Below are 18,516 nucleotides of genomic sequence, written 5' to 3'. Positions count from 1 at the left end.
GGTGAGGAAATGGTAAATCAGAACATAAAATGAAAGCACATGCACACAAGTGACTGCTACAGTGTACGAAAGCTGTGTTAGAAGACAAAAGGAAGAGCAGTACATTTGTGACCTTTGAAAGAGGCTTCCAAATGTGAAACCATTGGTAGATGCACTCATTAGGGGGGATGAAGTAAACTCAATTTTTAACCCAAATGCAAACAATACCTGCAGAGTATTTCAACATATTGAGTATTTTTGTTTTGGTTGATTATGCAATGGATAAGGTCAGATAAAGCAAAAATATTTAAGATCAAACAATGCAGTAAATTGTAATCCGTTAGTGACCTGCCCTTTCTGAGAACACAGTTCCTTGCTTTTCTATATGACATGGATTACAGTGTATGTAAGTCAAGATAAGTGATTCATGGTAGGAAAAAAAAACAGACGATATCAATAACTTCCTCAAATTTTTTTCTACTTTGTAAGTTTGTATGAATGTTAATATTAAAGAGAAATTCAGTGCAGCTTTTGCATTCACAGAGTACATGTATTTACTTTTAGCCTTTGGAGATGGAGGAACTTCTGGAGACAAAACGCAAGACTGATGTTCTGCACATTCCAGTGGGCATTCCTCTGAAATGCTTGCATTTCCTGTTTCCATATATTCTGCAAGTTAAAGATACAAATACACTTAAAAGTCTGAATTAAGTGGGTTTATTTCAATCAAAAGTATATTTTCTACTTCATTTTTCATTAAAGACTTTTCAAATTTTCATATTAAAATCCTGTAATAATTATTAACTCATAACAATATTATTATGAATATTAATATTGCCATTGACAAACATTAATATCACAACCCTGTAATAATTATTCATAAACACTGCTGCCAGGCAGTCATTTGTTGAAAGTACTGTAAAACACTAAAATGGCCAGTGCTTCAGTCTGTGGAAACAGCTACAGAAATCTCATTGTAAGGGTAATCAGTTGAGACCATCCCTGTGTTTTTCTTGCCTCCTTGAAACATCAACATGACTGTTCTTTTACATTATTACAGTAAAAAAACACTTTTATTCTAAGTTTGTGGAGATACTTTTGTCAAGATATTCAGGATGTTCAAAATCCATACAAACATTGATATAAGAAAGTCAAATACTCTGCTTGCAGCACAGATACAGTAACACAGGACATGAGGAAAAACAAAAAGCACCCCTGAAAATTTAGTTTAAAATCACAGTCTAAAAAGCAGTGTGCTGAAACTTCTTTTTTTTCTCCTTAAAACTTCCCTTGCCCCATGTTCACAACAATGTTTATAAAAACAGAAAAACATGAAATAATGAATGTGCTAAATTTCAATTTCATTACTGTTCTTTTCTTATAAATAGCTACATTATTTTCATGTGCTTTTCTCCACAAGCTACCTCAATCAAAGACCAAAACATTAATGAATTGCAGTGCAATACTAAATAAGAAGTTAATTTCTGCAATAGTGGCACTTTTCTTTTTTCCAGCAGAGTAACTGGTTCACAATTTGGGGATTTATTCTGCATCTGCATTTTCTTGAGTTTATTAAATTAAATAATTTCATTGTGATAACAATAATAGCATATGTTGCAACACACAGAGCACCAAAGCACAATAATGTCTTTCATCAATATCACACTGAAGGACTAAGGAGTTTCTGGGAAGTGAAATCTCCCTGATTTAATTTCTACAGTCTATAAATGCACTTGTTAAGCTTGCTGTTACTCATGATTAAATAACAAATCCCAAAACCCAAATACAATCTGTGATAAAATAGACATCTGAGAAATTGAAATTGGAAATGGCATAGAACAGCAGTTTCAAAATGCCTTGCAGATTGTTGGGGTATTTTTTTTTTAAATGTATGATTTGAACGTGCCATATATTAAGGTTAATGACTGGCAGTGGTCCCTGGCATTAGCTGTCATAAATTTCATCATATGAAAATTTTGTGTTTGTGTGGGTCTGAAAGCAAATACGAACTGTAGGAGACTATGAGAAAACTAACACCATGACAAAATGCTCTGGAATGTTTTCCAGCTCTGTCAGAGACAGTATTTGTCAAGTTAATGTGCAAGATGGGGATAGGATAAAAAGGAATCCATATCCAAAGAAAACAAAAGAAAAAGAAAATTCATTAATGAAAAATGCTTGCTTGGTAATTATGCAACTGTCCAAAAGGAAACATAATTCTATCAGGTGAGCGTTACAATTATTAGATTATTACAGCTATAATTAGCAGAGGAAATAAAGGAGATATTGCAAAGAACTCTAACCTCGTTCTCACATAATCATACAAGTCTGTGGTTTTAAAGTAATTCTCTATTTTTGCTCTTTGTCAGTCCCTGCTTCCAGACCAATGCAATTACCTCCTGGAGGCTAGTCCTGAAGAGGAATCCCAAGTTCAACATAAGTCTTAAATACTTACTTTAAAAACCACAGAGTTCCTTCCAGGAAATCTTTACAGCTGGCTGTCACAAGCTATGGCACAAAAAGCTTACAATAGGCTGGCTGCATACCAGTGTTTTAGGGCACAACCCTTGAGACTTTGGGCTTTTGTGGGACTACTACTCCTAACTTGGTTTATACTATTGAAAATTCTACCAGATACATACAACATAAAGACAGGACCTCAGTTTAAAGAGGCTTATAGTCTAGGTAAATGTACACTTACTCATAATACTGTCAGAGAGAAACACAGAACAGATGATCTGTATCAAGAGCCAAAGAAAAAACACACAAAAGCACCGGATACTTTTACCAGCAGCTGCATTCTAATCACCTGCAGCTGGCTAGGAATCGATCTTCAAATCCTCACTGCTGGGTGCTTGAGAGACTGATAAGGGTGGATCATTTTTCTCAAAGCCAAAAGAGAATTCAGAACAAAGCTACGCTTAGTGACTTATACCACTTCATGACCAGAACAGTGTCCCCATCTGTGGTTTTACACAATTTTAGAGGAAAACTCATCATTCCTACCATAGGGGACAGTAAAGGCTGTTTAGGACACAACCTGTCAAATTCATTATGGGAAGAATGGACCATTTAACCTCTTCACCTTACAGCTCAGTGTAAAGTGAGGACTACTGCAGCTGTTGATACCAAGAGTTAAAAAAACTTGATCAGTTTAGAAGGGTGGCTTTCTGTAGTTACCAGATTTTGTCAAAGCCCCACTCAACCTAAATTGGGTGCTGTGCACAAAAAGTAATACCATACAAGTGGTCACACAGCAGTGGAAATAAGAAGAGTGGGGAACATAACTCAAGCAGGGAACAAGCTCTGGGAAGTTCAAACAGTTGGAACTCCAGCTTTCTTAGTTTCTGTAATACCAGTTAGGCCAAAGCCAAAGAGATGGAAAAGACTGAACATATAAGCAGAGAAACACAGCTGCCTCTCAAGCATGAAGAGAGCACGGCCCAGCTCAGCTAGAGCTGCTCCTGAACTTCCAAGGAATATAAAAGCACAACTTGCTTAAACTTCAGCTCCTCTTAGATCCTAATTTCTCACTGAGGTGGTAGGGTTAGGAGCTCTGCTTTGTTTACAAACCTTGGCTGTTAGAGTAATGGTTATATTCACCTCGGAAAACTTTTTATTTTAATGATAAATGAAAACCAATTTTAATCCTTATTTTCCTTTAAATTAAGTATAAGCTGGTTTCTTTTTTTTATATACCCTACTTCAGCCATGCCATGTGGTAGATTCATATAGAATTCTTTCTAGAACAATTTTTCCCTAGGAAGACCAAAACACTCTTTAAAACCTCTAAAAAAAGCAAAAAGGCCAAATTTGACCAGAATATAAATATGAACACTCACCTTTTTAAGCAGAAGACTCTCCAAGTAACTAGATCAGAGAAATAAAACTTACAGAAACCAGTCGCCTCCATAGCCAATATCCCTGCAGAGGGGTGCTTACACCTCTTTCACACCTTCCTGAAGGGCAGCAATCTTCAAAGAAACCCTCTGCCCTCTCTAAGATCTTCCAGAACCTGTCACGTGATTCTACAGCTCTATCGAGTGCTGGCCCAGCCAGGAAACTCTCAAAAAGCTCCTCCCAAAACAGTTCACTTGCCCCCATGGGAAGGAACCCTCCGAGGCTTTGTGACCCAATTCCTTTTCTCTTTATAGCAGCTGCAGTAGCAGGAACCTGACTGGTAACTACCACCGTCAGGTGTGCTAAGGTGACAGACAAGCTGAGATGGAGGCTGGTTCACCTCAGTCTCCTAAATTTCAGAGGACAATCTCTAAATGGTAAACTGAATCCCAGAGAAAGCCGAAATCAATAGATGTTTTTGTGCATGTGTTCAGGGAAGATAACAGAAACAGGCACTGAAGTACTCCTACGATTGTGAGATAGGTAAGGTTGCAGCTAAACTTTAAGTCACAACAAAGGAAGTTAAATTAATTCATGAATGCAGTCAATGCTCTACAGCCTTTGCACAAGGGCCTACAGAAGTTGAAAAGGCCCCAGAAAAACAAAACAAAATGAACCCATAAACAAAACAGAAGATAAAAACAAAACCAAAACAATGAAGAGGAATTGAGACCTCAATTATTTTCATCCCATGCAGCTTTAATTAAATTCTTGATTGAAAATCTATTCCATTCTTCCAGCCTTGACTGAGGCTGGCGTCCTGCACTCAACAGAATGGATGATCTGCTTGTCCACAGAAAGAGGAGAGGGTGAGAATACATTAAAAAAAAAAAAAACAACAAAAAAAAAAGTCAGTGCTAATGTCACCAAAGCTATTTAGGCAGAGAAGAATAGAAAGGAGTTATAGTTCTGCAGCTGCTTATGTATTTTCCATTTATGAATAATTTGGTAACAGGTACAATGTTAGGTTCCTGAGCAGCTTCAGCAGAATAGAGGAATGCATTTTCCACTGCATCTCCCTCCATACTGTCTGTGCAGCAGCGTTTACTGGGGCTCATGCCATTTTTCATCTGTTTATCTACTATCTTGTTTCATAATGACGAGAATTCTGCTTCCAGAAATAGTAAAAGAGCAAGATTCTAATAGACAGCGTAGTGGGCTGTGCAGAAAGAGTTGAAAGAGTTGAAAGACGGTGCAGCTTGCACCTGCATCACGTTCACATGTGCTGAAACTAAAACACAGCTGGTTGGTTTAATTTTAGGCCTACTAGCCTTGGCAACATCCCTTTTATCTCCAATGCCTAATTATAAAAGCCCTAAGCGCCAGTACTGTTAACTGCTTCAGCACTGAGTGCTCTTGTTTCACTGCACCCATGAAATGCATCCAGTAGCTTGGCCTTGCTTGGCACAGTATCCTACTTCTCTGCTCTTCCAGTACATAGTACTTACATATCTATTTATTCCTTACTACATGAAGAATCTAAACCCTTATAAGCATTTTGAGTTCAATGCTACTCAGATCTGATGAAGACACAGAAAATGATGTGACATATACAAAAAACATAGAAGTAAAACTTGAACTGTCATTTCTATTAATTCAAACTATAATTAACACGACATTAAAAAAAAATAGGTCTATAGCTTACTCGGCCTTTCTCCTGCTGCTCATTAAAGTGATCTTTTAATTTATTTTCCTTCTACCAGATAATGTGCCAACACCTCAAAAAAGGCGGCAGACTTTGCAAACACACACACACATAAAAAAACTTTTGCAGAAACTTCCATTGCTCTTTTCTCAGGATAGGGAGAAAAGGTGTAAAATAAAGATCACAAGAATGCTAGGATCACTTCTAAAACCTCACAAGCAAAAGGCCTTGCTTCTTTAAACCTACAATCTGTAAAAAGTAGTTGTCTAAATACTCTTTAAAACAGGGAGAACAATTTCTATCCACAATTCTTAAATTCTGGGAGGGCATTTATTCACAGATGGCTATCAGCCCTACTGGCTCTAGTATCAGCTCATGGGATTTAGCGTTACTACCTCCATTAACTGCTTCCAAACACAGAAATTTCATCTCCTTCAAGGAGTTTCTTATAAATAACCCCAAAGCCAACTGATTTTCTTTCTAAACATTTCTTCCAACTCTGTTATTCCTCTGCATAACAGGCCCACCTGTAATACCAGTCACATAATTTCCTTGCCCACTTCTGCCAGCCTGTTCATATGCATCCTTTAGCCTTGGTTTTATATTTTGAAAGCTAATGTTTTATGGCAGGGACAAATACGACACTATGATAATACTATAAACTGTAAAGTGACACTCAGAACAGTGCAAGTGGGAACCAGAAAAAATTAATGACAATACTTGGTGATAACATCTTAGTCTATCCTTGCAACAAGGTGAAAGAACAAATCAATCCCACTTTGTCTGCATAAAGCACAACATTAGCAAGAAACTTAAAAAATTTGGCCAGTAATTGTCTGACATCATTAATTTAATTTCTATTTCCTATATGTCTACATGAAAGAGCCATGTAAGCTGCTCTAGACAACCATTTGAAGACAGCAGCCTTAACAGGAATGTATTTGGAAGCCATGAAATCTCTCTCAGTAATTGCCCTTTCTTAGCATGGAATTCATTATGCACTGAAGTCAAACTCAATTATAGTACATTCAGGATTCCAAAAATTCTAGTGCTTCACTGATTTTTCAGCTACAATAGGTATTTATCCTATTTATTCTTCACATTTTAGTGAAGACTATAGTCAGCTGTCCTTTAGAGGAGGGTAGGTCAACTGCATCATCAGTAGTGCTAGTACTGAATCCTGATTTTTTCAACTTCAGCTCATACTTTGATGGATAAGGATTCAGTGAACATTTTGCTGATGAAAAAGAATATATGTAAGTTCCCCAAAAGAATATATGTGAGTTCTGAAGGAGCTCCTCATGTTGTCTTAGGAGTCAGAATGGCATCTTTGTAACTATTTTTCATTCTTGCACATCACTTCTGATTATAGGCAGAGAGCAAAAATAAACAGCTGCTCATTACAAGACAGTTTCATCACACTAAGAGCTGAAACTACTAAGCAGTCATTTTTATACTTCAAGGCATACTTTTGAAAAAGACTGCATGGCAAAGCAAAAAAATTGATTGAAATTAATAGATTTCTTTTTCTGTGTGTGTGGTAAAGACTGAGGGCAGCTACTGATCCATCAATATGAGAAACCCATGAAAGGTGCTTTTTACTCACAGAGCAAAAAAATATTCATCAGTGGGGTTAGAGACTGCAGAGTTTTTACAATAAGGATAAAATGGAACAAAAAAGAAGCAGTAAAATTAAAATTAGTTTAGTTGGTGATGGGATTTTATGATGCATCTTAAATCAATACCTGAAGGATGATTGATTTGGATGTCTAAGAAAGTGGGAGCTCTGACTGACTGTTTTTCTGTCACTGAACAAGTTCCAGGATGATGTTAACCCTCTTTTCCTCTACATGGTACTGCATTCATGCTGCAGCTCTGTGAGGACTTAAAGGCTGAAGTTTAAGTCTGACTCAAATTAGAAACTCCCTTCTGTTGACAGGGGAAGCCCTGTGTCCCCCACACATCTCTTCCTTCCCACTTTTCAGTGCACATTACTGTCAGTCACCTGGGACAGAGGTAACTCGGAGACCTGAATCACACAGAAGGCAAGATAATTAAAACTATAGAAGGTATAGCTCTACATTTTTGATATTATTTTTCATTACTTTATATATATCATAAATATATATTTTGTATTCTACCAGTTTGTGAACTGAATCAAGTCACTTTGAAGTCTCATGTAAGTCGGGAATATGTAAGGGAACTGTGTAGGTGGAAGTAGAGGAGGAGGAAGGGGGAAAGTGAGGGAAAAGGCAAAAGAAAATAGAAGAAGGGAGAGAGGGAGACCTCAAGGCAATCTGTTAACTGATTCAGCTCTAACATGAATCTGCTCCTTACAGGAATACCTCTCCTAGAGCCTGCAAAATTTTCACTATACTTATAGGAGCTTTGTATCTTCAGTCCATCATCTTACTAGAAAACTTTATGGAACCTGGTCAATTCTTTGATGTAGTTTGGAAGTAATTCAGAAAAGAAATGGCACAGTATGGCTACATGACTTCATTTTCTCTAAGAGATGTTCTTAGAAAATACAGTTATGAGGGAGCCTGTCAGGTGCAGAACCACCACGGAACTGATTAAAATGGCTTATTTAATGGTGGGAATAATAAATACAAATGAAGATGCAGCACTGCAGGGACCTCCTCTGTCAAATGCACTTAATGAAAGGCTAAGCTGAAAACACAGGGAACAAATTCCATAGAATTCCATAGAAATGGCGTTAAACACTGAATAATGTTGTAGTTCATGTTTCATCACTTTACAGCCATCTTCTAGAGTAGAAGATTGAAGTAAACAATGAACTTCCATCAATCTTACACCATGAACGTACGATGGGGAATGAGAACAAATGCGTGTACAGAAAACTTATTATTTCTCCTACAATAACAAGAAATACTGCCTGGTTTTTATTTTTTTTTTCATTTAAGGAAAATGAAAAAATATAATGAAATGGTTTGAAAAATTGCCATCATCTTTCAGTCATTTAGTTGCTACAAATCAAGCATTTCAATTGTAGGTTATCATTACAATTTAATGGAACTGCTACTGAAATATTACAATATGTTATGGTGTAATGAAGAAAGTTAAAAGACTAAGTATAAGTGACACACCATGGTAATGTCAGTGGCCTGCAAAAAAGAAAGGGTTTACTCTGAAATTCAAATATTGGACAACTTATTTTTGTTCAACTGGTCTTTTTAAATCAAAAGGCTGCTCCTTTGTGTAATGAAACATTTAAAGATTAGAAATCACAGTACACAATAATATTTCTGCATTGTATCTAACAAATGTGTAATTGAATATGCCTTACCTTGAAGTAGAGCTGCAATTTGGAGAGACTGCTGAGACGGATGCTCTTTAAGTATATCCAAAACTGTTCTACCCAAACTGTCCTTTATGTTGGTATCAATTCCTGAAAAAGAAATGGATCTGTGGTGGAATATTTAACCCTAAATTCTTTGGATTATATATGCGTTATATCAGACTGAGTTTCTAACAAATTGAAAGCAAATGGTTTTACAACTGCATTACAGCTGAAGTAGAGGATACATTTGTTTAAAGCTCGAGCAGCCTAAAATTCACCTGCTGACATGGATGGTTTTTATGTTTCTGTATATCATAGGGATATAAAGTAACCAAACTTGGGATTATTTTAACAGATTGCTCCTAAAGAACGACCATGCTGAAAAGGATACTTTGTAAAATCAATAAATTCTCTGATTGTTTTTCCTACATTTCTCTCCATACTACTTTAATTCATTGGGAACTTTCTGGTGGAACTTTCTGGTCCACAGTACCAGTATGTGTTTTGGGAGCAAGACTGAAAAAGTTTTTTATCTATATGTTAATAAAGTTGTACTTCATGGCAACATTTTCAAAACTCATGCCATGAATAGACTGAAATATCCATGTGTAAAATACAGACACTATGAACAGCCACACGATTTCCTCAGGTTGGGCTTAAAACTGTGAATTAAGTTTGAGGCCTGCCCTGGATCAGGACCTGTTGTACAGGGTACAGCATGACTCTACCTTTGCCTTGTAGGAGCTTCCTTGGAAATTTTGCCTTATGGTAGGAATGCTTAAGTTGTTTTTCAGTTTAGATGTGCTTTCATAAAAAGTAAAAATATTAAATGTCCTAGCAAAAAAAAAGTGAAATTCTTCTCAGGACACCAGAGAAAAACAGAGGAAGCAGGATTTAAAAGGACATTCTGAAAGCACCCAGAAAAGGCTGCAGTTTCCTAACCCAATGGACATTTTCCTAATTTGCTTTGTGAGAAACACAAATTTTTTTTCACTGAAAACAAAACCAAAATATTACTGGGCTATTTAGCAGTGGCAGTTGACTTTCAGAGGCCAGACATACCAACTCACATCTTTTCTTTGTAGCAGTTACTTATAACACCTTCTGACTCTTTTTTAAGCAGAACTAGAAAAGAAGGGATTGTTAGGTACAAAAGGCAGAAGTGGGGAGTGTTGCAAAAGTGCAGAGCATTTGGGGTTGAAGGTGCACAGTGAAGATTCTACTCCACTGTCTTGACAACTTTATTCTGGTAGAGGCTGCAACATGTATTAATCTGAAAAAGGTGGGCTTTTTCAGTGGTCTAAAGGGCTTCATATGCTTGTGTGATGTTCTCCAGTCCTTCCTTTCTTAGGAAATAAAAAGGCCTTTTCGAGGGCAGGTAAAGATCCCTTTCAGCCGCCTTCTTTTTCATCCAAACAGAGAAGTAACTCAGAAGGACCATTTTTTTTCTGAAAACAGGTTTGAGGTCAGGGATACCTTCATTGAGATTCAGATGAAGAGCTGCAAGTAAGATATACTTTCTTTTGCAATATATATGTAATACCACAAGAACTGATAATAAAAACCAATGAGATCCCTCAGTGTAATGGAAGTTCATGGATCTGTAAGAAATTCTTTCTAAGAATTTTCATTCTCATTGGTATTACCATTTACCTGAGAAGACAGTTGTCTAGATAAGTAATTTACCTACAAAAATTCTGAAACTTATTATGTAGTATTATGTTTGGACTTGATATCCCTGTTCTTTTCTTTCAGGACAAATGCAATTCTTGGAGATACAGTGTCTTCCCCTTTCTTTGCAGGCACTCAGTTTATCCAGGAAATGAAGAAGCAAGCAGAATGGTGTGTATGCTAGGAATAGCTAACTGAAGGAAATAAATGTGAACATGAATCTTCTGGTCTCTACATCAAAGAATATTCTTGGCTGCCTTTCAGACTGAATAACAAAATTTTATGTAGCCATTTTGTTCTCATAATACATTTATTCTCACAATACAGTGACATACACTGAGTCATATATGGAATTTCTGAGTCTGAACATCACCTTTGTTCTCTGTGTATAGCAATTTCTTATTCTAAAAGAACACTGTTTTAAGGAGAAGTACATGTGATTAGATTTGCAAAGGCTGATAAAGATAACAGTAATTTGTATAACCAAAACTTAAGGACATACCAAATTAGGAAAATTAAGGGCATTTGTTCAGTGTTTCCTGTAAATCACATTTACCTGTTTCAAGCAAAATGCGTACTACCTCCACCTTTCCAAATAGGGCTGCTTCATGTAGGGCACTCCCTTTTTCTGTCTAGAAAAGAAATATTATGACATTTAAATACCAATTAATTTTTCTGTAAATTATAAATAAAATATTTTTGCCCTTCTATTTTACTTACACATAAAAAACCATGGAATAGGCAAGAATAAATACTAGAATACAAGATGATTTCATTATTGTTCAAGACAAAACCAAAAGTGCTGTCAGTTCTACTGTAAAATGAATAACGATATAAGAAAATATAGTAGGAATGGAACACAGCTCCCTATTAACAAGCCTGAGTTTGTGAAAAATTTCTAAACTCCCCTTACAGGCAGCGAAATTCTACTCAGCACCATCAGTGGAACACAGCTCTTCAGCAGTCAGACAGTTTACATGTGGACATCTACAATTAGATTTTTTTGTGTGAAACTGGATCACACCCTAGAAGGTCAATTCAGTTATATGTGAGAGATGCCCTAGGACATCCTGGGGTCCAGCTGCTGGTCCAGTTGATGTTCACATTTGATCTGCCTCACATCTGCCCCATACAGATGCCTTGGATACCCTAAGGCACCCCCAACAGCTTTAGATGCCTATGCTCATGTCATTTGAATTCTAACTTAGCTGTCTGTGAACTTGATTTTGCAGATTTTTTTGACACAAAATTCTTTGTGAGCAGACTTTTGCTCAAATAAAATTTATAGTACTGAAAAACACACTCTCTTAACAAGCTACTTTTCTTAGTATTTTATACTGCTGTTACTGAAAAATCGGAACAGAATCACTTTCCATCCAATAGCATTAGCTAGAGCACTACTAGATCTCACTGAGTATCTGACTTACCTCTTTTTATGGTGAATTAGATTTTGAAATTTATCTTAGACAAACATTAAAGATTTTGCTGCTTAAATTTGTTTTTTCTGTACTTTATCCAGTCATACTTACTATGGTAGAAAGACCTTAAAGATACATACATACAAAACCCAATTCTGAAATAAAATAGAAATTCGTTATTAATTAGTTGTGTCAGAATGCATCAGAGTTACAGCAATGCAATGACAGGATATTTAGAAGTAAACAGAGATCCTGAGATAGGATGTGAGTACACTGTAAGTGTACATATGTCCTACTACTGCTTGGTACATGGAGGTAAAAGTAGAGCATGCCCAATGACATCCACATCCTGCACACCATTTACACAAACAGTATAAAAGAGAGGAGAAGGAAGTCAGTAAGAGAATATACATACAAAACACATATCTCAAAACAACTTCTAATATTTCCATTTTCAGAAGCAATCCAGTTGGACATTCCCAGGTTTATTTGGAACAAGAAGACTAAATATGGAGATTTACTTAGAGATGGTTTCAGAGTCCTTTACTCAAACAATATCTTCAGGATAGTTCCAGTTAGTGCAATTGGCTTCAAAATGGGTAACTCTGCAACAACAGTGCAACCACAGAGGTACACACAGAGATTAATGTGCAGCTCAGACATTTCTGGGAATGAGAAGTTCTCAGAAAAGTCACTGATAGTTAAAGTTCTGATTACTGAAAGAGGCTTGACATCAGCAGTTCTGAAAAAAGCCTATTATCCTCTTGGTGTCATATTGCATTTCCTTTGGATTGGTCACTTACTGGCATGACTATTAGGTGGATCTGGTACTATTAAAATAGAGTTCTCTGTCATCGAGGAGGAGCATTAACAGCAGGTCAAGGGAGGTGGCTCCTCTTCTGCTCACTACTGGGGGTCCACACCAGTTCAGTTCTGGGCTCCCCAGCACAAGATGGAGATGGAGCTACTAGAGAGAGACACAAATTTTTAAGAAACTGGAGCATCTCTTCTATGAAAAAAGAGAGAACTGGGACAGTTGAGCCTAGACAAATGAAGGCTTATAGTGGATTTCATCAATGTGTACAAATATCTGAAGGGAGAGTATAAAGAGGAAAGAAGTCTAAGCAAGGCTTGGTCATGTCCAGTGACAGAAGAAATAATGGGGGAAAACTGAAACACAGTAGGTTCTCTTTGAACATATGAATTTTTTTTTTCTTTGCAGGGAACTGAGCTCTGGTACAGGTTGTCAAGCAAAGGTGTAGGGTCTCAGTTCTTGAAGATAATTCAGTTCAAAGCTTGTCTGGACATGATCCTGGGCAACCTATTCTATGGGATTCTGCTTCAAAGGGGGAGTTGGACCTGATGACTTCCATAGTTCCCTTCCAACCTCAAACAAGCTCTGATTCTGTCAAGGAGAAGAATTAGTGATGTACACATAAACAATAAAATCCACAGAGGTTCAATTGTTAGAGAAAGCCAGGGCACTAAATTTTATTTCTAAAAGATTGAAACACAAAGATGAAAACCAGTTGCACCTTGACTAAAATCAAAGATATCATTCTGTACTAATAAGGATCCTTGTTTAATGGAAAAAATGGACTACATTAGTGACAACTGTACCATGATCTAAGACTGAGAAAGGCCAATATTCTGGCATACTAAATCAACAGCTTTGAGGATGAGGAAGACGATTTATCCTCTGATTACCCAGTTAAAGGGTGAAAAGGATCCTGATATGATATTTGGCATGGGCAGCAGTCTTTCTGTTCATCAAAATTCCCCACTGGAGGAAAGGTAAGCAATATTTTCCTTGATGAAAGCATCTTGTAAGAAATTGAATTAAAACTAACAGGAAAAGAGGAACTTCCTGTAGATGTTTAAGGCAAACAAATTAGCTGGGAGCAACCTAAGAACCTATAGTTCTGCTAAACATAAAGGGAGTACAGGAACTTAACCCACCTTTACACATGTAATTCATAGAGTTGGAAGAGGAATCCAAACTTAACTGCCATTTTTTTCCATATATACTTTCTTGCTTCTTAGTCTATTCTACCATAATATTTCCTGTCATATCAGAACATGATCCTAAAATGCTTTATAGACATTCCACACTGCCCTGAATTCTACGGCAATCTGTGCTTTATAACTCTGAGCTATCAGACAATAGTAATGAATGTCATGTCCCGGAAATGAGGTACATATTATGAACAATTTCTTCAAAGGAGGAATTTGAAACGCACACCACATAAACAGTGCAAGGATCTGTACACTGCAAAGGTGATTTCTGAACAAGGGGGAAAATACTACCATGAAACTGAACTAAAAGCAATCTGAGAATATGGAGATTGAAAGCACACTTGTAAGATGCAGCCGTGTAATTCTGCATAAGATGTCATGGAGATGAATTCTGACACAAATCTTAAAAGCCCTAGGCAGGACTTCATGGTAATGGTGAATAACTAACAAGTGAATCAGATCTCTCAATCCAAAAACTACCCAGAAGGCAGAAATGCCCTTGTTACCAGACAGTTACAAAATTCTGCTTTAACTTAGAGGGAATGCTAAAACTCAGGATGAACAGGGCCAAGAGAAATTCAGACTGGCTAAGTAGATGCATCTCTCTTTTAGATGTACATGTGGCTTACTACTTGAAGGTAGAAGTAAGTTCAGAATATTTTATTCTTGTGCATTAGAGCATTTACATAAATCACAAGGATTAAAAAATATAGTTGCAAGTAATTTCTATATATTAAGATGTCCTAGAACTTTTAGGTAGCTCTTTTTCACTTATAACAGTGTGCTTGTGCACCAATATATTCTTTTTGTCTATACTATAGCAAGTGAGCTTAAGATTTATAGACAATTTTCACTGCTTTACTTCCTGAATCTTTCATTGCCTTGGATCATATTTTCCTGGCAAAGTAAACACTACCATTCTATTTGGAAAGTCTTTCCCAGTGATACTTAATACAGAAACTGCTGACAATTTTTCATGAACAAAGTGAGCTAAAGTCTACTTGAGTTTGCTCCAATGGATAATATATTGACACTGGCATAATTTTCTGTATATGGAATACAGAGAACTAGAGCACAAATTGTGCTAAACATAATAAAACAGTACCTGCCCCTGCTTACTACTAAATACAGGTCAACTGGACACATAGATCAAGCTAGGACAGGAGGACATTGTCAATAGGCACACCAAAATACCCAGGTCAACTTGGAGTACAATTTGTAGGCTCACAGAGAAGCATCAAGGATTTTAATAATTACATATTTTCTTTTAATCATGTAAATATGCAAGAGCTTGTAATTAGGTCACTTGTCTAGTCCTTATTCATAGGCAGTTTGCTATAGTTCTGACATGGATTTCAGACAGAACCTGAAGGACAGAAGGTAGCTTTGCAAATTGATTCACAGAATATCCTTCATAGACAGTGAGAGCAAAAAGGAGGGGGCACAGCTTTTGGCAGAAATACCAGGGATAAGCAGTGGAAATTGCCATCATTATTGGAACAGACAGGGAAGGCAAATAGGGATAAATTAAAGTTGGATAAATAGAAGAGGCCAATATTTTAGGGTATTTATAATTATTAAACTACTGTTTACATGAAACATACTGAACTGTGCAGTGTATTAATTTACTGAAGGTCCAAAGTCTCTCACTCAACATGTATATTTTTCATATGTTTCAATTTAAATGAAAACTCCAAAGCATAAAAGACGAAGCAGATTTGTATTGCCCACTCCTAAATAATTCCAGATTGAAGGATAGTGGATAGACCCGGGAAACTAATAAAATGTGTGAATAATTAAATAAAAAAATAAATGCTCTCTTTCATTAGTCCAAATTTTTGCTGTGATTAAAAGTGCTCAAGGAGTAAAAAAGAGAAAGATAAGATGGCTAAAGTAAACCTCCCACTTAAATAAATATGTCTTTACAACTACAGAGTGATACAAGACAGGCTACTCCTATTATCATCTCTAAATATTCTTAGAGGTCTCTATGGTGATAAACTGAATTTATTTAACATGTTTAAATGTGTGCAAAGTTGTTGTTTACCACATAAGGTTTTACTTTGTAAATTGTTCTTTCCCAAACAGTGATACAGATCAATTTAATTCATAACAAAATAGCTAAGTGACAAGCTGATATTTTTTGCTCTCCTCACCTTAAGCTGCCAGTAATCATCAACAGAATTTTTCAGAGGCTATAGAAGCAATAAGTAAATAAGCCAAATTATGAATATGTTAAGTTGCTGAATGAAAAGGAACATATTGATAGAGAATCTGTATACCAGCAAGAAAATAAATTATATTTCCTTATGGCAACTGGGGCAAAACCTCTAAGAAACAAGATAACCTAGTGAAAAAAAAATCTCTGCCTCTGAATAACTACAGAAAAAATCTAAGAATATAAATCACTTAAAAGCATATAGAATATATGTTTTTAAGTGATTTATATTCTTAGAATATAAATCACTTAAATTAGAATAAAGAATATATATTAAAAAATATATATTTTATATATATAAATATATATAAATATATATAAATATAATAATAAAATATATATATTTATATATTATATATAATAAATATAATAATATAAATAAATATTTTATATATTTATATATATATAATATAAGAATATATTAAAATATAAGAATATAAATCACTTAAATTAAAATAAAAAAAACCACATACAAGTAAGCCCTATAATTTTAGTGGAGATGTCAGAGAGATCACCATTACTAAAAGAATCTTTCATTTCTTAAAAGATTCCAGGCACTGTATTTTTTAAAGTCTAGTGAAAAATTTTTAGTATAACTATAGATAAAAATGGTTTGGGAGAATTCGCAGTAGTGCTAAAATTATCTAGATTACATAAGAGGAAGAACACATTTCATAAAAGCATTGTGTAATATTTTGCCCTCATGTAACCATCAGTTTCTAAGTTGCCATGACAGAGACTATTTTTCTTCAATTATTCTATTTCTTAAATATCAATTCAGGCACCAGTTTCTTTCTAAATTTTTCTTCATTCTTTTGCTAGAGATAAGAGAAATCATACATTCAGAAATATGCATTTGAAAGTTCTATGTTGCTGTAGTGTTAAACTTTTCTAAATTACTGAAACTAGTAATAGAAAAAATGAGCTGCTTATATTAACCTTTGCAAAAGTCTCTGTAAGTAAAGAAAATCAAAATCAAATTAAATTGAAAGCTTGATGGGTGACAAATTCACAAATCATACAAAAGTGTTTCACTTTAAAACAGTTTGAAACAAGTATCAACACTAACTCAATATATGAGAGAAGTAATGAAAGTAGTAAAACAATTTTACCACATTTTGCGATGGAAGGCATTTGAGAATATCCACTTTTAATCTTAAAATACACTAATGTTTTCTGATTTGCTTTGTTTTGTTGTTTTGGTTTTTTTTTTTTAATCTATCTTTTCTTCCCCACTTCACATTCTTTTTCTCAAAAGTTGAAAACCAGGACCCTGATGGGAGAATCCAGAAACAAAACTGTATGGAATCCAGGTCCCATCTTTCCATATAAAAGGGAATTTTGTGAATAAAGGAGTTTAATTAAAAGCACCTTAATTAAAGCTTAAAATGGATATTAATTTTAATTCAAGTTTAGACAAAGTTTGCAAGATTTGTTCACAGAATCTTCTAAGTTGGAAGTGACCCAGAAGGATCATCAAGTCCAACTCTCAAGTGAATGGCCCATAGAGAGATTGAACCCACAACTTTGGTGGTTTTATCAACAGGCTCTAACCAACTGCTAAGTGGTTGAGAATGTCTGAATGTGACACTAAAGTAAATGTAATTAATTTTGGTTGCTTGCTTACTTTATCTGAAAATAGATATAAACCTGAAACAACCTTATATCGAAGCATATTTTATACAGTGAGATAGAGACAGCAGGGAAGTTACTCCATTTATGAAGATTAAATCCACTCTACAACAAACAGTGCCATCAATCAAATCAAGAGAAATCGTAAGATTGAGGCAACATTTCAGAACACATAACAGAATCCAGTCCTCTGTAGTTAAAAGGCCTGGACACCTTCCAGTACAAAGAATTGAACAGAAAATTCACTGCTGCTGTACATTGTGTCTCTTCCCATCTACGTCTATTTTATTTAAAGTTACCCCTTTAACATTCTTATAACTTACTGTGCCTAAAACCCGATGCGCCAAAGAGCTGACAGGTTGGGACAGTAGCTGGGAGAGTGTATTGCTATAGAATTTTCTCACAGGTTTACACAGGAAGCGTTTAGAAACGCAAAAATCAAAATTGTTATTACTTTGTAACTTGAGTTTAGAATGGAACAATTACAGGAAAATCAGCTCTCAATGAAACACTGTTTTAGATTGCTGTGACCAAGGGCCATAGCTCTAGAAAATCAGCTTACAGCCTTTTGCAGCCACTCTTGTACAAAATATATTTATACACACCTACATGAATAGTTGATACGATTTGTGTATCTACATGTTTCAAGACAGCATTAAAATATGCACTCAACTTTGAAGATATGTATCTTTCTTGAGTTATCCCTTTTAACACATTGAGTTGTAATAAATAC

At 35.6% G+C, this 18,516-nt stretch overlaps 1 protein-coding gene across 2 annotated transcripts in view; it reads right to left on the bottom strand.

Moving 5' to 3' along the window:
* ANKS1B (ankyrin repeat and sterile alpha motif domain containing 1B) overlaps nucleotides 1-18,516 on the bottom strand; it is a 412,748-nt gene that overhangs the window by 335,988 nt on the left and 58,244 nt on the right. For both annotated transcript variants that reach the window (XM_058804621.1, XM_058804622.1), the window contains exons 5-7: nucleotides 11,056-11,131; nucleotides 8,835-8,936; nucleotides 538-648 (exon numbers count right to left, since the gene is read on the bottom strand). In XM_058804621.1, the coding sequence (XP_058660604.1) occupies nucleotides 538-648; nucleotides 8,835-8,936; nucleotides 11,056-11,131 (289 nt within the window). The remainder of the gene's footprint in view (nucleotides 1-537; nucleotides 649-8,834; nucleotides 8,937-11,055; nucleotides 11,132-18,516) is intronic.

The sequence above is a fragment of the Ammospiza caudacuta genome, chromosome 5 (genome assembly GCF_027887145.1).
Source record: "Ammospiza caudacuta isolate bAmmCau1 chromosome 5, bAmmCau1.pri, whole genome shotgun sequence".
NCBI lineage: Eukaryota > Metazoa > Chordata > Aves > Passeriformes > Passerellidae > Ammospiza > Ammospiza caudacuta.
This window is presented reverse-complemented; position numbering and strand designations above follow the sequence as displayed.